We start from the raw sequence: 21,882 nt of genomic DNA on the forward strand, positions 1-21,882 counted from the left end.
AGACCATTCCAGATTAAGAGTACTACCCCAAGCGCCACGACCAAAAATGAACCCTCTTTTTTTTTTTTTAATGAGAGGATATAGTTCTTATTGCTGAGCCCATGGACCATGGGTTATTATAGGATTTTGCAAGTTTTCCAACTTTCCTAACTACTAGGAAACACCAGGACTCTTCGCTCCAAATTCTCAAGTAATTGGGCTTAGCCCACCACAAATTTAGCCCAGACATGAGTATAATGTGTTATTGGTTATACATGTTCTTAAACGCTCATTGTCTGTGAGTTTAGCGATAAGAACCGCCCTCTCTCATTTTTTGGACTCTTGGTAGCTTCAAGTGGTTCAAAGCATCGAGCCTCCAATTAAAATTTTTACCATCTTGGGCCTTGATCTTCTTCAAGCCCACTTGCTCTATGTCCCTGCACCATAGAGTAATTATCTTTCTTCTCTTTAGGTTAATTGTTTTATAAAGTCACAGATCGTTTTTTGGGCACTGAAACAGAGTAGGCTTCTCTTACTGCCATGGTCTTGTAAAATTTATTGGGGCAAGCCCAATACAAATTTAGCCCAAACACGAGCATACCATAATAGTGATGCAAGTGAAATTTTTTGCAATCTTGTTTTTGGGCAAACAACCGCCAAATTAATAAGAAAAGAGTTACTTGTATAGATATAAGATTTAGACTGTTAGAAGATGTCTATTACAAAATTTTAAATATAAGAGGATTATCCATATAAAAAGTATAAAACCCAAAGTTCAGAACATGTTACATATAATAAAAACTTCAACTTTTATGAATTTTGTGAAAACCGGATATAAAATTAAAATTTTTTGGGTATTATTTTTTAAATAATGAGTACAAATTAAAAAATAAAACATTTTAAAAAATATGAACGTAAGATACTTTTTTTTTTAAAAACTATATAGTTGGATCTATATGCATTACATATGATTTAATGAACGTAAAAGGAGACGTGGTTCTGTTATTCACGACTCCTAAGCAACGAAATTTCGTAAACATTTACTAAATACTCCCTCCGTTCCTTATTATAAGAGACGAATAACCGAATTACGTTGATCAAAAAAACAGTTAAAAGTAGTTAAGAACAATCAATGTGTAAAAAATATAATTTTTTTTCCAAAAATACCCTCATTAATAAGGAGAGAGAGTATGAGAGAGAACAATTAAATTATTGAAAGAAAGAAAAGTGAGAGGGAGAGAGTGTGTGAATTGGAGACAATAAATATGGGTAAAATAGGAAATCAACACAAAAAAATAGAGACAACTTTTAAATGTCTCTTATATATAGGAACATACCATAAGCACCAAATGTCTCTTATAATAAGGAACGAAGGGAGTATATAAATAATCCAAGTAAGTGAAGAATCCACCACAAAATTGAGGTTGCAGAGAAATTTTAATTAAAAACAAATAATGGAGTTTATTTTCGGAGATTGTGTAGTGTAATACACGGGGGTCCGTTTGGAGGCTTGGAGCAGATGGAGTTAAATATAAAAAGGGTGATGGGATATGAAGGAACAGAGGCTAACAAGGTGGGAACAAAGTAGGGAAGCATGAGAGAGAAGAGGAAGAGGGGTTTGTGGAGGATAATGTGGACAACGTCGTAGTCCAGAATCAAAGAATGCTCCACTTCCAACCCTTTTGATTCTCTCATCCCTCCTATGCAAAACAAGAGAATGTGACCATCTTAATCAGACAGACATACGTGCGACTCCCCATTGGGGTTGTCCCTGTACTTCACTAAACCCGTCTATTGGGCCCAATCCTTTGTAGTTCTCATTGGGCCCACTCCTGTCACCTGCCTGTCACCTCCCTGCATCAATCCTCAGCCCATTTTTTGAAACCATGTTCAACACTGTTGTCCAGTTTATTCCCTTCAATGTTTTCCCCCCCCACACTCCCAGCTCAATTATGCAGATGCATTTCTTCCTCTTACGCAGTGGGATATTGTCTTGCTGTTGGTGATTCTCCATCACAGGATACCCTCCAAGATTCCCTCATGGTTTGATTTGCATGTGAAGCCTTTTCCTCCCACGTCCTAAGCACCAATGTATGTTCAAAATCGTAATATGTTGAACAATTATTTTTGCTTTTTTCATGAGTAAGAAATAAGCTTTTTTTTCCCCCTTTTAAACCCTCATTCAAACATAACAAGGGGTCACAATGTTCAATGAGAAAACTTAGTATTGACAAATAAGAGGCATGTTTAAATAAGAAGTATTGCCTCTGTTCCTTAATATGAAAGATAGTTTAACTTTTATTTTAGTTTTGAATATAAGACATTAATTCATTTTATCTCTTGTATTCATTTTTTTAAATGTAGATTTTATAATAGTAATAATACTAGCTAATATACTTGATTGGCAATAATACTTCTAAAAAAATAACAGATATTGATTACAAATAACTAACTTAATTTTTTAAATTAATTTAAATTAGTTAATTAGCTTTAATATTAAAACGGACGTGGCATTTGCTTCATAGATATACAGTATAGTATTCACAAACTGAGATTGGAAGATGTTAGAGATGAGAGACGGGATAGAGTGAATGAATCGTCTCATGGGGTGACGCAAGTGGAGTGTTTCCTAAAACATACCAACCATCACGCCGCCCCGTTTCCTTTCTTCAACGATCTTTTTCCTTCCCTCTCTTTTTCTTCCCCCCCACCAAACACTGAGACTGTAATTTTGATCAAAGCAGGTAGTTATCCGTGTTCCCACTCAAAACACTATTGCTTCCTATGATTTTAAACATGAAAACAACCCCAACAACCACTGTGAAAAAAAGTGGCGGATGCAATGATTGACTTAGAGCCGTTGACTAAGACTTCAACCCAAACTTAGAAAAATAATTTTATTTATGCTTATACTTTCTCTTAATTTTTAAATTTTATTTTAACTCCTACATTCATGGGAAACGGCTCATCACATTGAAGTCGAGTCTTCTACCTGTAGTCCTCCCCAATAACCCTGGCTTTATTCCGCCTCACGGATTTGACATGCCACTTCCTCGATTTTTTGTTTTTATTATATGATGATCAGTGAATAACCCCTTCATTAATTAATTATTTAATAACAAATGATTAAACTAAACTAAAAGGAGTGGCGGTAATGGATGTTCGGTCTGGTTCCTTCGCAAAGTCCAGAGTCAGACCCCGATTCTGCACCCTCTCTGCAACGCCTTTCCCTCGCTAAATGACGTTACTACCCTTTTCCGCGTCTTTTTCAGAGGCGGGTCATCCCCCACTCATGCCCATCCCTTTCGTTTCCCTTCACTCTTCCCCTCCCTCCTTCCACGCGATTCCATTCGCGTGCCCTCCCACGCCCCGCCATTAATACCACAATCACCTCGACCAGACCTCCCCCTACATACAATCCCGAAAACAAAAATCCACAAATTCCTTTTTCACTCTTCTCGACATCTCTACCACGCATATCCCTCTTTCTCTTTCCCTAATTTTCTCCCCTCACTTGTTTAACACAACAGGATCGAACACGGATGCTACAGTCCCCGACATCTCTCGCTTTCTCTACTTTTCTCTGTTCCCCCATCCTTCTTTTTTGTTTGCTATAAATGCTTGCCCTCTCATAAATAGATCGTTTTCTGTGTTTCCTAGCTAGCTTTCCCGCTTCAGTATCAGTGTTGAAGAAGGAGACTGGGACTGGAAATTGAATTTTGCGCGGCTTCTTTGGGTGCTGTTTCGTAGATGGGTGTTTGGATTCTTGTGCTAGTGCTGTGTTTACTATCAATCGCGGCCATACCGGGTTGTTTATCGGATCCCAGTGACGAGGCGTGTTTGACCCACCTAAGCAAGTCCTTACAAGACCCCAACAAGTCTCTCCAGAACTGGAGAGAACCCAACTTCGCTAAGCCTTGCAACGATTCTACTTCAAATCTTCAAGGTGCTACCTGCAACAACGGCCGAATCTACAGGCTCTCGCTCGCGAATCTCAATCTTCGTGGTACCATCTCTCCGTTTCTTGCGAACTGCACCAATCTCCAAGCGCTTGACCTCTCCTCCAACGCCCTCACCGGTCCTATCCCTCCCGATCTCCAGTCCTTGGTCAACCTCGCTGTTTTGAACCTCTCTTTCAATCATTTGGAAGGCGAGATTCCTCCGCAGCTCGCACTGTGCGCCTATTTGAACATCATCGATCTCCATGACAATTCCCTCACTGGACCCATTCCTCAGCAATTGGGCCTTCTTGTTCGACTCTCCGCTTTTGACGTCTCCACCAACCGCCTCTCCGGTCCGATTCCGGCGTCGCTAGCCAACCGCAGCGGCAACTTGCCGAGATTCAACGCCACGTCCTTCCAAGGGAATAAGGATCTCTACGGATACCCTTTACCGCCGCTTAGGAATAAAGGATTGTCCGTTTTAGCCATTGTGGGGATCGGGTTAGGAAGCGGTCTCGCGAGTCTGGTGCTTAGTTTCACCGGAGTGTGCATATGGTTAAAAGTCACGGAACGGAAGATGGCGCTGGACGAAGGAAAAATCAGTCAGCTTATGCCCGATTATTGACCTTAATGACAATGGCTTCAGAAATTCCAAGGTATCTTTGAAACTGATCGAGGATGGTTCAGATGAAAACACCAGGCAGGTACGTTTTTGATAACAGTGAGGTGGGGGCTATACACCCCTATGTTGCCTTCTTTCTAATGGGTCATTCATTGAGATTTCAGAACCTTGTCCTATCGATCCTTTTGGGGATATAACAGATTTTCCCCCCATCCTCCTGTTCCTCTGTTCCACTGTTTCCATTCCCTTCCCCATTCCTGATTGGCTCTCTGTCATAGTCTCTTTTGATTTTGATTATAAACAGTGTATAATTGAAAGGCATCTCCGTTACTCGCACCAGTGAAATTGTGCAGCTTTTTAATATATTATTTTTGACTTAATTGCTTGCTAACGGTGCTAGCTAGATGTAGTACAGAGCAATGTAGTAATTTCCTTGATATCCGATGCCCATGTTTCTGTGGATTTGGGTTTTTGCAAGAACAGTATTGGTAGGGTTGGCGTAGTGCAGTACTCTCTGGAGCTCCGTGCAAACTTGTCTGGCAGTATGCTAAAATGTGTACAAACAGCTAGTGACAATATAAATAAAATAAATACACCCATAACATATATGTTTTAATTTTTAATTTAGTTTTAAATATGAGGTATTAATTTATTTTATTTATTGTATTTATCTACTTTTTTCAAATAATTTTTATAATAATTATATATTAAAATTTTATTAAATAGTAGTTTTAGTTAATATATATTATTAGAAGACAATATTTTGTATAACAAATAACGAATTTAATAATTTTTTAATCTATTTAAATTAATTAATTATCTTTTATGTTAAGAATTATTAATGATACATGAAGTGCAGAAAGTGCCGCGTTGGTTCACATTCTCGGAGTTATAGTGCTTTGGTAAGTTGAGCTGGTGGGAGACCAAGGATGCCACATGGATGGTAACTTGTCGAACGCTATCACACACACATTCCAATGTGAGCTGAGGTTGAGGGGACTACGCTAGTTAACCCTAAAAAGCTGATTTAAGTGAATTCCGGTGATAAAAGTGAGGGCAAAGCGTGAGGGAAAGATGGAAGCCATAAATAAATAAAAGGAAATTTGAGGGGGAGACGTGAGGGAGATGATTTTGTATCATTTCGGTGGCCTCAATTATGAGACGCATTAGCTTGCTGTTAACTGTTAAGCCCTCATTACTTTGGCAACAAGCCGTTCCTTTTTTAACCGTGGTGGGCCTACGCTCGTGCCTCAAGTTTCGGATGCTTTTGTTCCGCTTTTCAGTAACATATGGGTATGGCGCTCTCTGCCTCCTCTTCAATCGAGGGGTAAAAGTTAATATTGAACAATGAAGGGAAACGAATTAGGGAGATGGAACAGAGATTTACTTTCTTTTGTTCATATTATAAGGGATTGTTTGACATAATTTATAAGCAAATTTTTAATCATTATTTACGGGATATGAACTAAATATTAAAAAAATTTATCTTGATTTACATAAATATGTTTATAATTAGTTATTTATTGATCGCATTATAGAACCTAGTCTGAAAATACAATATTTCAAAACTTTGCCTATATTAGAAAACATTGAGAGATGACATATTAGACTTTAATTAAATCTTTTTTAAGAGATTGTGATAGCCAGCTCAAAAAAAAACGATTTTAAAAAAATTAGGGACCCACCAATTGATTTATACTATATTATTAATGACTCAACAAGTGAGTTATTAATGAGCCAGCAAGTGATCTATATTATAAATCATCATGTTTTCTTTAAAAAGTGCATTTGGAACCGAAAGAAATAGTATAAGAGATTCATGATGACTTCTGGTCACGCTTCTCTTGGCTGGGGGTCACAAGGAAGGCGCTTCCCTCATTAATTGGGTACTGCTTTTTTGAACTCCTTGGGCAACATGTGCCTTACCCCACAATTCTTGACTCACTCCTCACGCCCCGACCCCTACACAATCATTCATTTTTGAATAATTTGCGCACACGGTTTGCTCCAGTCTAGCAGTTTAAATATTTTATTATTCCGTTTACATTTATGATTTATGCCGCCATCGAGGAACATATCAGTATTATTTACTACTTCCTATCCTAATTATAAAAACTAGTTGACTAATTTGAGAAAATTAAAGAAAGAAATTAAGTTAGTTATCTGTAATAAATAGGTATTATCTTTCCTAAAATATTCATACTAATTAAGTGTATTGGCTGGAACTACTATTATTAGAAGACTATTTTTAAAAAAAGCATAAACATAAACATAAGAGACAAAGTGGATTAAAATCATATATTTAGCACCAAAATAAAAGTCAAACAAATTCATATATTAAGGACCGGAGGTAGTATAATATTTTAAATGCACAAATTGCCCAAAAGTTCTTTAATATTCTTCTGGTCTTAAATATAAGATTTTTTTTTATATTTAGAACTGGATAAATACATATATTTTTCTTCAGTGATATCCTCCTGAATTTTTCTTTTTTAAGGTAAAAAAAAAAAGAAGTTTTTCCTTGCCACATTCTGATCTGGCTCTGCTAATGTCCCCACACTTGTCCATTAATGAACTCACACAAGAAAGTATGTGAGCTGATCAAATTTCATCAGTCTTCATAACTCATAATGAATAGCAGGCCAATATCAAATTGTTTGTCCCCCTCCTATTAGTGACTCGATTTTCCTTGCACTATCCAACCGGAAAACATATTGCAATTTTTTTTTCCGTCTTCCAAAATTTTGTATATTAAATTGCTTAATTTTTTGCCAATTCAAATTGGTCAAGTTGATAACAGCTGTTGTATTGGAAAAATTAGTCGGGACAAGACTCACTCTTTTGCCAACAAAGATATGGAGTCATATTCTATTGTCTGGGAATTTTGCTAATAAATAAGTTATAAACATCTTTAGCCACATGAATTTTTTTTTTTAAAGCTTAGCTGATCTAGACTTCGGTTTCAAAAAAGAATTTGCTCTCGTTTCTTTCTTTCTTCCTTTTTTTTTTTTTTCCAATTTGGGGTTCTAATCCTAAGTTAGCCTGAAGTGTTGTCTCTAGCTGGTCAAAAAAAGAACTATTGTCTCTATTGGGTTGATGATTTGCTACGCCTACGAAGCAGTTTTCTTACCGAAGCTTTCGGGTACCAATCAATTGTTTGTTTTTGGGCCCGACAAAGCAATGATGGTGGTAATGGTCTGTTTCAGCGGATTCATTGTGTTGGACCTGGTCGTTGCATGAAGACAAACAGTTTCCAGATCAGTGTTTCCATGATTGATATATAAAGCTATTCATACGCTTTTTTACTAATACGATAAATAGTAAAACTATATATCAAAATACTATATTTTTAAAATTATTTATTAATATACTGTACTTAAAATTATTCTTGATAATAATGACTTTCAAATTACACACAAGTCGTTCTTAGCGTGAACAATTTCACTTTTTATTTTTATTTTTAAAATCAAAAAGTGAAATCGTTCACGCTAAAAACGATTTCACTTTTTCCTATTCACTCCCCATGCGTCTGAATTTCTACCAATTATGCGGGCAAAGCCAACAATTATGCGTGCAAAACCAACTATTTATGAATGCAAGACCAACCAATTATACGTGCTTTATAAGCATCTCTGACAACGCATGCGAGAATCCGTGAGGCTACAGCATCTATGGCTTTATATATACTATATGTGAATTCCTTCTCTTCACGCCTTGCGCTTCATTGCTCTTCACTTCTTCTTCTTCTTCCCCGAGTTCTCTTTTCTTCTTCTATACACTTGTTGTTTCATTTTCATTATTCTCCTGGACTGTTATTTTTTCACTTTTGTTTCCAAACAAGACAAGCTCTTTTACTGCTGCTGTGGGTATGTTGTTTCTCTTCTATTTTTTCTTTTAAAAAATTTACAATTGTGATATACAATTTTATTTTTCATCCATACTACCCTTGACGAGTTAATATTTCATTGTTCTAATTTTCATGAAGTGAGTGGTGGGTTCAACAATCTGAAATATTTGTACTCTTTCTAAACTAGGTGCCTCTTATTTTAACAATAAAACTATCATCTGTTATATTGTTTTAAGATGTTAAGATTTTGATATAAGCTTCATTTTTTCTTGGTATATGATTATTATTTTTTCTTATGAAAGTATACTTCTCGAGAAGTTTAAATTTGGTAAGATAAAACTAAAAAATAATTATATATACACCCTAAATATCAAATATGTGGTATATATTAAGTTGGTAAATTAAAAAAAAAAGTGTTCTACCCACTTCTAATGAACTATTGCTTTCATATATTTTTTAGGTAAAAATAAGGTGTAAGTAATGAAAAATTGAAATGAATGAAGAGCACTCATAATTTCTTTTTTTCATTTTGCCTTTTCCATGCTATTTGTTATGTTGTATTTTTTAATTGATGATGACATGTCATGATATGAGTGTTTTGAATCAAGAATAAAATACTCTGACTATTCTTCTAGTTTGTTTCAATTACATATATCTTTCCTTTATTTTAAAAACATACAGTTTAGTCCAATTAGTTAACACAGTTAATAGGAGTATTCTAAAAAGATTCTAAAAATATTATTTTTAACTGAAATTTATATTAAAATAAAATTTATTTACTATTTTACTTCTGATTCTAATAAAGTCCTAAATTATATTTTTATAATTACATTAATTTCAATCATTTAAGGCAAATATAAAAGATTTGATTAAAATTTTAACTAATTTTTTATAATAAATATATATTTAACTAATTATGTTTATAAATCTTTGTAATAAAGAAGTCTTTAAAAGTTTTGAATTATAAATTGAAATAACTTATAAAATATTTTAAACTTATATCATTTAAATTCTATGATAAATAAAAACTAGGAATTTAAAATATACTTTTACAATTTAAAAGAAATCAAAATAAATAATTTTTAATGAATGTGATAAACTAGAGAAAAAACCTTTATTTTTGAATCCTTCACCCAATGGTCTAAAAGATTTTAGCCCAATTAAATCTTTAATTTCTTGCAATAAATTAATATCTATTAAATTAAATTTTACAAAAATAATGAAATAATAAATAGTTATTATAAGGTATAAATAATATATGTATGCGTAAAATTAAAAAAAATCTTCATGATATGTTATTTTAAAATAATATTACAAGAAAGAATTTTAATATTAAAAAAATATATGTTTAATGTATTTTATATAGTGCAATAATATATTAATTAATACTTGATATAAATAAAATTATAGAAATAGAAAAAGAAACAAAAGGAAAAAATCTCTATTTCTTAAACTTATTTATTTATTTTAATTGCAAATAAATAATTTACAAAAAATGATTAAAAAGTTCTGAGAAATTATCACACGATCCAATTACGAGGTAGAACAACTACAAATTGGATTGACAAATATGCAGACTTCATTCAAGCATGGGATAGATGGCCACATGTAATTGTTAATGCTTCTATAGCATTTGATGAACTTGATCGAACATCTCAGTACATGCAATGATATTAGAGACATACAAGACAATGGATTTAACGTATCAGTGGCGATACAGGTTGTGCGGTAAGTTTTTCATCTTTCTACCATTAATATCGTTTTCTTTTACACAAAAAGTGTTATTATCTTATATCTCATTATTTTTTTGGTCTAACATAGCGGAGGAGCTATACAGGCTTTCAGTTAATTCCCGTTCAACATGTCCTAGTTGTGTTGATTATCGAGACAAAGTTGCTCGCGACCAACGTAACATTTTACTTGCACTTAGAGAACAACGTTTTAATAAGAACCCTCAGCTTGCTCTACCAACAATTGAGTTGCCTCGACCACAAATTTCATATGATAGACCAAGTAAGCGACGCAGTGGTTACTTGTCTACCCAACCTATAATTGAAAATGAAAATGTAAGGGAACAAGAACCTCTAATTTTTACTCAGGCTTCTGACATATCACCGTCACCATCATCCCCATTCACTTCTATCGATCTTACACAACTTGAGTCTCATTACATAGCACCCTTATCATCATCCACTTCCAACTCATCCAATTCTTCTCAATTTCAACCATTCATGACTTTATTAGATAATCCTGCATTATTTTCAGTTGAATACAATGCTTCTACTTTTAAACATGGTAGACCATCAAATGAAGCATATGTCACTCCTCGACAATCTATATATTTAAATGAATCACCTTGGTTTGATTTGAACACACCAACTATACAAACAAATGAGACATTTGAATCTCAAGAAATTGGTATACAACAACAACGCCCACGAAGGATGAGAAAAAGGCCAAGATATGGTACTGGAAGTCACTATCAATAAGGTGGATAATTTTTTCTTTATAAACTTAAACTTTATTTATTACTTTTTATTTTTAATTAATATACATCTTATACTTATTTCACAATTAGTTTTAACATCATTATAACATTTTTCTCTCATTATTTAGTCATGATTTTGTCATTCAAATAATTGATAAATCATTATACTAATCATTTTAATCAGGAGAGAAGTCATTTAACAGCAGATGAAGTTTTGAAATTGTTCACCAGAAGAACAATTTTCATTTACCTCACGCACATCGAGCACCTCACGCACATGGAGGATAGATTATGAAGAAGTCGTTTACCAGATAAAATGACTTTAAAAATTATTCACCTGAAGACCGATTTTAAGTGTAACATATTAGTAAATACTTTTAAAAGTGTAGCATCTTGATATATAATTTTACTGCTTGTAGTATTTTGGTAAAAAAACCTGTCTGTGGCATTTGTTTGGTTTGACAAGAAATCAAGTATTGGGCATGGGCCTTTTATGCCTGTGAGCAAAATAATAATAATAATAATAATAATAATAATAATAATATAGTCTTACAACTTAATTGTTACAATTAAAAATTTACAATCAAAACATAACTTTTTTTGTTACATACTGTTTTTGGTATGAGAAAGATAAAAAAGAAGAGGAAATAATAGAAAATTTCATCAAGCTCTATTTGAAAACAATTAAAAAACTGGAGTTTTCAAATTTTAATCCAATATAAGTCAGATAAAGTAATATTTACTATATATGTTGTTGCCTCACAGGAGCATCGTCAAGGATTTTTATTTTTGCATGCAAGGCAGAAAGTGAAATCGTTCTTGGCGTGAACGATTTCACTTTTTGGTTTAAAAAAATAATTTAAAAGTGAAATCATTCATGCCAAGAACGACTTGTGTGTAATTTAAAAGTCATTTTTGCAAGAACGATTTTAAGTGCAAGATTCAAAAGTGTAACATTTTGGTATATAGTTTTACTGTTTATCATATTTTGGTAAAAAACCACTATTCATATATCCCTCTTCCTTCTCACCATTCCTTGTTATGGGGACATTCCTATGTATGCTTTTGTTTTTATGTGACTCCAATGCCAACCTAACTTCTACCAAATGAGCCGTCTCAAGCTTTCTTACTGCAGTTTCCTTAGATGCTAAGATGCATGTTAGTATACAAATGAAAACAAGTGGAAATGCAAACGCATGGGGCAAATGAACGAAATGAAATTTGTATCGGGATGATGGGCTAATTACAAAAGAAATTGAGCAACTTAAATAACAGTTATGCATGTTATGGGATGTTTGAATAATCCCAAAAGTACTTTTTAAAAGTATTTTTTCATAAATATAGACAGACTATTCTATATATTTACTTATAAAAACACTTTTAAAATCATAGTTTTTATTTCTACTCAAACATCTCCTTTATAATGAAAATAGGAAAACGTGATTTAGAAATGTAAAATGGCGTCGTGCGATCCATGTAGCCAACCCCACCTAGTAGGATAAGGTTTTGTTATTGTTGTTGTTGATTTAGAAACGTAAAATAATAAATGCTCTAATAGAGAGAGAATAAGCTGCGATGGATGAGTTTTTGAATGATAATTGTGTAGCTTGTTATATTTGATGCCTCCTATTCATAGGCAGTGATAGAAGCTTATGATGTTGCGTGTTCATTAATTTTTAGCGCCAATCCGTCATGTTTGCACGTTTAATCCCACTATTCTTGTGGGTGGGTGTTGTGCATGTGCTATTATGAGGGACATGTGGCCTTCATTACTGTATCATGGGGGCTAATGCTTTTTTTAAGGCTGTTTTTGAGGCCTCATTTAGTTTTGATTTGAAAAGCATACATATAGGCCTTTGATTAAATGTAATTGGGGTTGTTTTTATTTCTAAGGAAGAGGCAAAATACTTGAAAAATTACGTTCAAATAACTAACTCCTTATCATTTTGAGGAGTAACGATAAAATTAATCCCCAAAGTTAAATTCATTTGCAAAACTACCCCTTACAACTCGTACTTGGTAATCATGGTGTCAAGTTAGAGGCCTAGTGATTATTGGCACAAACGCACACTTTGTGGCATGCTGTGTTGGGCTTAACATAGCCTAACGTTGTGTGCTTCAATGGTTTGCTTTGCTTCAAAAATTTGTCTTTTAATTCATATGTCAGCCAAGTCGCTATCTACCTCTCACCTAGTATTTTCTGGGCCCTTTAGTCTGATTTAGTATGAAATATTAAAAATAAAAAATAATGATTAGGATTAAAATTAAAAAAATCTATTAAAAGAAGTTTAACATGAAAAATTACTTGTTAAGTGAGATTAGACAAATTTATACATGTGGAATTGAGAAATATTATAGGAAAAGTGGTATTTTCCAATCTCATTTTTATTATTTTACATAATCCCATGTAACAAACAATTATTTATACTAAATATTTTTTAATAATTTTTTATTTACAATCTCATGGGACCTTTGATCCTCGACGGAGAGAGTCAGAGATGAGTTATCACTGGTTCGTACTGGGTAGACTGCCGTTTATACGATTCAATTTGATATTATTTAAATATTAAATGTATTTTTATCAATTTTATTTTAATTAATTATATTATATTTTAAACATATTTTCAGTTTTTTTTATATATTTATCGTTTTTAACTAATATTATATTGTAAAAAAAGGGAAAGTAAATTAGTACTAATTCATAAAAAAAAATAGAGATTATCTTAACAAATGGAGATAATTATTGAGTATAATTTATAAAATTCCAAAGTAGAGGTGCTTACATGAAAAAGACATAGGAACCAATTAATTGACTTTTCCTTTAATAAAAAATCTTACTCCGCCGCGACCAAAAGCTGCCACGTCCATACTTCAAACAGTATTTTGAGTGACTTAAGGAAAGGACTCCGTGTATTTTTGACCGGGAGGACAACAACTTAGGAGAACTTCGAATCCTTCTTGCCCGAGGGAAAGGTTCTGATTCTTGTTTCCTGAGCAGCATCCGAGCAACAGAATGCTCCTTCTCCGGAGAGCGTTGATTTTTCGCTCGGATCCGACCACTGCCAGTGTTGAGGTTGAAAAGCCTCATCATCCTCCTAAAACTCAAATCCGCGTAAGAACAAATGCAGCCGTTAAATTTATGAGTAATAGCATTAACACAGAGAGTAACCGAGAGAGAAAGCTCTCCCTCTCATTGAAATCCGCGAGCAGCTGCAGCTCTGGCAACACAGAATTCTCATCGGCCTCCCCTCCTGATGTCATCATTGTGGGTGCAGGTGTGGCTGGTTCAGCTCTGGCTCATACTCTTGGCAAGGTGAATGCTCATGATTGAAGGCAATTTCGCCCTTTTATCTGTAGATTTGACATTATTTTGCGAGCTGCTGGTAATTATGAAGTCGTTCTTGGAAGCTTGCATAGTTTAGTAGAAGCCTCGAAACACGCCTCGAGGATAATTTAGATGATCAAGCTTGCATTTGTTTCTCGCCGCACTTAATCTAATGTCCCATTTCAGTCATTATGAATTTTCCTTGCAAGTTCATGTCATCCTTTAATAGGATATATTGGGCTATCAACGATGAATATGCTTGCAATTTTATGTTCCATTTCAGTAATATTTTGGAATTTCTTTCCCCTTAATTGGCATTACCTTACTGATGATAACCTAGGAGAAAATAGAGGACATTTGTCAGAGAGAAATTTCAGATGACTTTGAAGACCTACTAGACAAAGTGTAAAGTCAGTCAAAAAAATGGTCTTCACTGATCATTTTCTAACAAACCAGGACAGCTCACAAAAATATGAAAGGATGAACGGTAGACACCAGCGTGCGGATCCCCCCCCCCCCCCCCCAAAAAAAAAATCTGAATGCTTGTCTTCGAGCTGTAGCATTGTTTGTGACAAGTAGAAGTAGCAACTCTCGTGAAGGAATGCTTTCACTGAACCGAATGAAGTGATGATGATTTGGTATATCTTTGCAATCTTGGAGGTTTGGTCAAGATGTTTTGCTTATGAAAGCCTGTTATCTTAAATTTATATTTTGTACTGTTTGATTTGGATGATCAAGGAATGTTCAGTTATCTGCCTATCAATTGCTTTAAGTTTTATGATCTTATATTAATATCCTCAGGGAAAGATGTGACTTTTGGATTTATTAGCTGTCATGACATTCCGTAACGGTGTGTGTTTTCTGCAATTTTTTGAAGGATGGAAGACACGTGCATGTTATTGAGAGAGACTTCACAGAGCCTGATAGAATCATAGGTGAACTTCTCCAGCCAGGTGGTTACCTGAAGCTAATTGAATTGGGGTTAGAAGGTATGGAGATCAAAGTAGCATACAAAATTTTTATGGATTACTCAGGTGCTCGGTTGAATTGGGCATCTTTTCTCGTCATCAGCCTGGTTACAAATTGCTAGTGTTAAACCACAATGGTAAATGACATATATGTCTGTGAAATTGAGAGAAATACACACCTATTGAAGTAAAATATTTTAACACTTGAAATTTATCTTTTACTTGGCCTTTGTCATTATTATTAGCTTATGGTAGGTGGAGGCTAAGATGGCCATCAATGCAAATATCTTTTATCAATACTGTTTTTGACATGTGATATTAATGTTTGTCTTCTATGTCAGATTGTGTGGAGCAGATTGATGCTCAAAGAGTGCTAGGATATGCTCTTTTCAAGGATGGAAAAAATACCATGCTATCTTATCCCCTGAAAAAGTTTCATGCTGATGTGGCTGGGAGGAGCTTTCACAATGGCCGTTTTATACAGAAGATGAGAGAAAAAGCTGCGGAACTGCCCAAGTAGTTTTTCTTGTCCTTTTGTAACCGTTATTTTTAGCTATTAGAAATGTTTTGTGAGATATAAGATATAAATTGTTGGTACATTTCGTTGTCCATGCTTTTATTCTTGTACTCTTGGGCTTGATTATCTTATTCTCATCACTTTCATCTGCACTTATTTTCTCTCTAGTGTACGAATGGAACAGGGCAATGTAACATCCCTCCTTGAGGAGAATGGAACCGTTAAAGGAGTCCAGTACAGAACCAAGGATGGCCAAGAACATAAAGCTTATGCTCCTTTAACAATAGTGTGTGATGGCTGTTTCTCGAATTTCCGTCGGTCTCTTTGCCAGCCCAAGGTTAATACCTTTGCCTTGCTAGAAATATTGCTGTAGCCTTGATTCCTTTCTTCTTTTGTGATTTTTTTTTTCACTCAAAAGTCAAGAGTGTGCCACAATGGGGCATCAAAAGTTGCTTCTATCCACGCACTAATTAGTCCGCACACCTAACTTTGAGTGTCATAAATTCCTTAAAACTTTTGCCAGATAGAAGTGCCCTCTTCCTTTGTGGGTTTAATCCTGGAAAATTGTCAACTTCCCTTTGCAAATCATGGGCATGTGATTTTAGCAGATCCTTCCCCCATCTTATTTTATCCAATCAGCAGCACTGAAATTCGTTGCTTAGTTGATTTACCTGGCCAAAAGCTTCCTTCCATCAGAAATGGTGAAATGGCCAATTATTTGAAGAATATAGTGGCTCCGCAGGTATCTTAAATTCTGCTTTATGGATAGTCCAATTGCAATTTGTTGTCGGTTACAGTATTTATATTTTCTTTTCTCAGTGAAAGAGCCAAAGTTTTCAATTTGCTTCATCCTTCATCTTCCCACATTCCATGTGTTATTTTTTATCACAGATTCCACCTGAGCTTTACAGTGCTTTCATATCTGCTATCAGTGAGGGAAATATCAGAACCATGCCGGCTTATCCTCTCCCTACTCCTGGAGCTCTTTTAATGGGCGACGCTTTCAACATGCGGCATCCGTTGACTGGTGGAGGAGTGACAGTGGCACTGTCTGATATTGTTACGCTTCGTGACCTTCTCAGGCCATTACATAACCTTAATGACGCAGCTTTACTGTGCAAATATCTTGAATCCTTTTACATCTTGCGCAAGGCAAGTAGATTTCTGCATTTTAGGTATCTTGTTTTGTAAATTGGTCCATATACTATGCTGCATATAGTTACATGTCTAATGATGTCGCTTTCAAAGTAACTGTGGCATGGAAAATTACCGTTGTCGAAACCAATATATTAGTAAATATGAAAGTAAATTCAGAAGTACAAGTGTTCCTACAAATAGCAACTCATGACCTTACATGCCTCTTGCAGCCAATGGCATCCACTATTAATACGTTGGCAGGGGCCCTGTACAAGGTGTTTTCTGCTTCACCTGATCAATCGAGAAAGCAACTGCGCCAAGCATGTTTTGACTACTTGAGCCTCGGGGGCACCTTCTCGGACGGACCAATGGCCTTACTCTCTGGTCTGAACCCTCGTCCACTGAGTTTAGTTCTCCATTTCTTTGCCGTTGCAGTCTATGGAGTTGGCCGTTTGCTTTTCCCAATTCCTTCATTCAAACGCATCGGGATTGCAGCCAGAGTAATTTGGGTGAGCACCTACCTTCTCCTCCTTTCTCCATTCCTTCCAGTTCCTTTCCTTTTATGTGTGGTCCGCATCCCTTCTAGTTCATGAGTCACTGAGTTTTCTTTTTTCATGACGCTTTGACATAATTACAATTTTTGTCATTCTCACTGGAGGAATTGTTGCAGTGTGCATCAGGCATAATATTTCCCATCATCAAGGCTGAAGGAGTGAGGCAAATGTTTTTTGCTGCAACCTTACCAGCTTATTATAGAGCTCCTCTTAACAGGTGATACATTGTTGAGGTGTGGGGGAGAGATCTTGCGACAGTCAAAATGGTTTTGATTTGGTTGGGGGATTGGGATTTGTCTCCTCCAAAATGGAAACGTATATTCTCCGGTGGCCCATTTAGATTTTCAAGGCGAAAAGAATCATTGCCGTTCTTGTCCCGCTTGTCAAAAATCCTCTGCAAGTCATTGCGGGTGAGGGTCTGGGGAAGACATAATTTATAATCTCTGCAACAAAAGGCTATGATCTCCCCAAAGTGACGGCTAAGATTCTTCATTCTTTTATCAAAAAGGTGCGTTTGGCTGATGAGCATGGAAACCGAACGCCTAAAACATATACGCCTGACACTACCTGTACAAGATATTAATTTATTTGTTTGTATATATGATAGGCACACACAAACTTTATTCAATTGTATGTATTGATACAACATATGTTGGCTGAAAAAAGTTATTGAGGCAATATATACTCAAGAGAGAAATATGAACGTCGGGGCTCGTTTCGTTGCATGCTGATGCTTCAGTGGTTAAAGAAATCTCTCTGTTTTTTTTTTAAAGAAAAATTACAATTAGGTGGAATTAAATATAAAAAAGCCTTTTAAAATCATGAAATTATTCTGAAGTTTTAAAAGATCTTATTATAATAAATTTTATTTGTTTAATTACTAAATTATTTTTTTTAAAGTTTGTATTGACAAGTGAAAGAGCAGTGGTTAACAATTTAAGGTACAAGGATTGACAACTATCATGATAGGTATTGACAACACATGCAACTTAAATTGTCAACTATTGTTTTTTTAGTTGTTAATGTAACTATAAAAATAATAATAAAAACAATTTAGTAATTAAATAAATAAAATTTATTATAAAAAAATCTTTTAGAACTTCAAAATAATTTTATAATTTTAAGATACCGTTTATATTTGATTCCGGACCTAATAGCAATTTTCCATTTCGGAATACGGTTAACGAAATCTCTGGTTTGATGATTTATTGAGTAGGACGGGGCTGTCTGTTCCACGTGTTATTAGTTCTTAGGCTTCCGTTTACGATAAGAACCTTGTTGGGAATAGGAATGGCTTACCAAGTAAGACAACATGAGAACCGTAGGATTCAACAAACCAGTTCAGCTATTGGGTCAATTTTCTTTTCTTTTTCGTCAAAAGTCTTCACTCGTCGTCGTCGTAGGAACTCTGAGGTAAGAGAGAGAAACACAGGCAGGCCAAAAAAAAAAAAGAGAGGGAAACACAGTATTGCTTAATCAGCAAGCAGCATTTAAAAAGTATTTATTGATGAAAAAATGCTCAGAGCCAGAGTTATGAGCCCAATACCTTATCTTCTCCACCGAACAGTACACAAATTGTAAGCCTCCCTGGAAATGAATCATTATGCCTCCAAGGAGGAATGGGCACTCCATCAGAAAATGGTGCCGTCGCATTTGCTTGGCGAGCAGTGCTGATAGTTCAGACTCATCAGATTCTGAAACCCACTATTCCCGTCGTCCGGCTAATATCGGCGAAGATCATCGTTTTCCGTTGCCGGAGACGCCGAGCCCAGCCATTGAAGATGCCATACCTTACGCTTCCCGTTCAGCTACTGAAGTGGATTGGCAGCTCCACCCACCACCACCGCCACCGCCTCCGCCTCCGTTTATCCTGGATCAGCTCCCGCAACATCATATACGAAACGATGGTCGGGTTCCAGGAATCCGTGTAAATGTAACTGAAATCTCGGGGATTGAAGATGATCATGGTGATGTGGTTAGGAATATGGAAATAACAGAGGCGATTACAAGAGAGAGAACCATATGTCCGATATGCAAGGAGGAGTTCAAATTAGGAGGAGATGCAGGCAAATTACCTTGCGGCCATTTCTTTTGCTTCGAATGTATCCATGTTTGGCTTAACTTTGACCAAAACGATACTTGCCCTGTTTGTCGTCGTCCCTTTCCTTCAACGAATTTCCGATCACCTGGAATCGCAGTCCCACCCCCACCTACAGTTCTTGATAGTCCCTGGGAATATTTCTTCTTCCCTCCTGAGCCCATTCTTACTGAGTCACATCTTGTTGCCGATGAAACTGGGTCGTCATCTTCCCCATCAATAATCAATAGCGAAGCTGGTTATGACACTGCACGTGACGAGCTTGATGCATCTCATGACCATCCACAAGCCTCTCTTGCTTCTTCCACACCTACGACTGTCTTTCCCTAATCTGCAAGTGGATCCACAAGTTCACGATATTTGCTTACTTCTCCAATTTTTGACAGCCATTCTCCTGGAGTTGCAATTTAATCTTCTTGACGGTTAATTTTCCTTCTTTTTCTTTTTTTTGGGGACAGCGGCTTTATGTTTGACCTGGTTTGCGTATAACTTGACAAAGATTGACAGAAGCAGCATGTTAATATTAGACCTGCCGTTCGGCTGATCTTTTGCGTGGGTTGAAGTATCTGTTCCAACCCAAAATAGCTTTTCATTAATTATTCGATCACTCATTTATTAATTTTCATTATTATGGCCATAATCACATCTAACAATAATAATATATTTCTCTTCCATCAATTTAATTTGCTTGTTTAATTTAGATTTGCGAGATTACGAGCCTGTTTGTTTTTTTTTTGTTCTTTTATTCTCAAAACAATTTTATAAAATTGTTTTTAAGAACAAGTTTTGGAAACAAAAAAATAAAAAAATTTGTTTGGAAAATAATTTTTAAAAATCACATTTGAAAAAAAATATATAAAAAATTACACTTTGACAAGTAGTAGTTATCACCGGTAGTGATAAGTAATAGGTAGTAGAAGAGAAGAAAAGAAAATTTTTCCAATTTTTCAAAACAAAAAATAAAAAATCCAAAAACAAAAATAAGAAAACATGTAAAAGTTGTTTTGGTTTTTCAGTTTTTAAAAACATATTATTGTTTTTTTTTTGTTTTTTAAAACAATTAACTAAAAAAAATTGTCAAACAAACTTTTTTGTTTTTCTGTTTTTAAAAATAAAAAATTGTTTTCAAAATAAGAAACCAAACAAGTCTTATGTTGCCCTCTACACTTCAACTTTTTTTTTTTTTCCGGTTGAGTCCAAGTATCCATCTCGTAGTAATTAATCCTCTTCATGTTTCAACTCTCATTTATAACTCATCTTGATGCTATGCCTGCGTACTAAATATTACTTTTGATCCTAAATATAAAAAGCAATTGAAGATTTAATTTGGTCACAAATATAATATCTAAATTCATTTTATTTTTTATATTTATTTATTTATTTTTTAAAATAATCTTATAATGATTGTATATGTTTGAGAGTTTTTATTATAATACGTATGATTAACAAGGGTAAACAATATTTATTTACTACAGATAACTAACTTAATTAATTTTTTTAATATTTACAAATTAGTTATCTCGCTCTTATATTAAAGAGTGGAGTTACTATTATACTCGGTACTTATATGCAACTGCAAGATGACAATTTTTAGAAGTTAGAGGTGAATGAAAACTAGCTTCTTTCTGCATTTACAGGCACTAATCTTTATGTGTAAATACATCGGGTGTAATATCAAGATCAAACTAATTTGTTGTTTTATTTATTGACTTGGTTCATAGTTCGTTTGAATAAAGTTCAATTCCCCACCTCTCATCATTCTGCTCCTGCTAATTCAGGCGACGATGCATCTTACGATGCTTAACTTTGATTCAAAATTGCTGTAAAGCCATTTATTTATGTGAGAACACTGCCATTTTTAATCGGAGAGAAAATGCCTGTTTGACAGATTGAAGTTTTTTTCTTTGAATTTGGGAAATTTATGAAGTATTTCTCTAATCCTTTTTATAGTATGGAGAGAAGTTTTTTTTCCCTATTTATAAGTCGAATAAGTAAATTTTTAATATAAGTATACTATTTTACTATTAATTTATTATGATGTAGTATATTGTTATTTTCTTGAAATATATATATTAAACAGAGATAAATTTAAAAAATTATTAAATTTTAAGGCAGAATTATTAGATTTAAAGTTTTTTTAGAGTCCAATAAAACATATTAAAAGTAACCTATTAAGAGCAAGATTTTAATTAACCACAGGTGCTTTTGGTCTATATGTACCACACATGTGGAATCAGTTTTGGTGCTCATCATTTTAATGAATATTATAAGTTCATCAGATCTGAACCATCTATATTTGATTTGAATGGTCTCGATTTAAAATGTTTAATTAATTATTTTTAAATTGAAAAAACTTTTTTTTTTGAAAAAAATGATACTTAAGAGATCGTCATTATTTTAGATTCT

At 34.5% G+C, this 21,882-nt stretch overlaps 3 protein-coding genes across 3 annotated transcripts; all 3 read left to right on the plus strand.

Moving 5' to 3' along the window:
• The first annotated feature begins 3,395 nt into the window (after positions 1-3,395).
• Positions 3,396-4,922, plus strand: LOC114729930 (receptor-like protein 44). The gene has a single exon (XM_028916960.1). The coding sequence runs from the start codon at positions 3,730-3,732 to the stop codon at positions 4,543-4,545; it is 816 nt and encodes a 271-aa protein (XP_028772793.1). The 5' UTR covers positions 3,396-3,729; the 3' UTR covers positions 4,546-4,922.
• An 8,890-nt stretch (positions 4,923-13,812) lies between these two features.
• On the plus strand, positions 13,813-17,653 carry LOC114729932 (squalene epoxidase 3-like). Its single transcript, XM_028916962.1, has 8 exons — positions 13,813-14,190; positions 15,080-15,191; positions 15,512-15,686; positions 15,856-16,024; positions 16,211-16,429; positions 16,579-16,839; positions 17,055-17,333; positions 17,495-17,653. The coding sequence occupies exons 1-8, from the start codon at positions 13,891-13,893 to the stop codon at positions 17,597-17,599; spliced, it is 1,620 nt and encodes a 539-aa protein (XP_028772795.1). The 5' UTR covers positions 13,813-13,890; the 3' UTR covers positions 17,600-17,653.
• A 1,709-nt stretch (positions 17,654-19,362) lies between these two features.
• Positions 19,363-19,806, plus strand: LOC114729956 (E3 ubiquitin-protein ligase RNF126-like). Its single transcript, XM_028916976.1, has one exon. It carries the CDS (start codon positions 19,363-19,365, stop codon positions 19,804-19,806), a length of 444 nt encoding a protein of 147 aa, XP_028772809.1.
• The last annotated feature ends 2,076 nt before the right edge of the window (positions 19,807-21,882 follow it).

This window comes from Neltuma alba, unplaced genomic scaffold, assembly GCF_004799145.2.
Source record: "Neltuma alba isolate B1F8T4 unplaced genomic scaffold, ASM479914v2 tig00012694_pilon, whole genome shotgun sequence".
NCBI lineage: Eukaryota > Viridiplantae > Streptophyta > Magnoliopsida > Fabales > Fabaceae > Neltuma > Neltuma alba.

What these genes read in the sequence shown, in the direction of transcription:
- LOC114729930 (XM_028916960.1), top strand. Translation starts at nt 3,730, where the DNA reads ATGGGTGTTTGGATTCTTGTGCTAGTGCTGTGTTTACTATCAATCGCG.
- LOC114729932 (XM_028916962.1), top strand. Translation starts at nt 13,891, where the DNA reads ATGCTCCTTCTCCGGAGAGCGTTGATTTTTCGCTCGGATCCGACCACT. An exon ending in TGGCTCATACTCTTGGCAAG is followed by an intron (nt 14,191 to 15,079) that starts GTGAATGCTCAT and finishes AATTTTTTGAAG; the next exon opens with GATGGAAGACACGTGCATGT. An exon ending in TTGCAGCCAGAGTAATTTGG is followed by an intron (nt 17,334 to 17,494) that starts GTGAGCACCTAC and finishes GAATTGTTGCAG; the next exon opens with TGTGCATCAGGCATAATATT.
- LOC114729956 (XM_028916976.1), top strand. Translation starts at nt 19,363, where the DNA reads ATGGAAATAACAGAGGCGATTACAAGAGAGAGAACCATATGTCCGATA.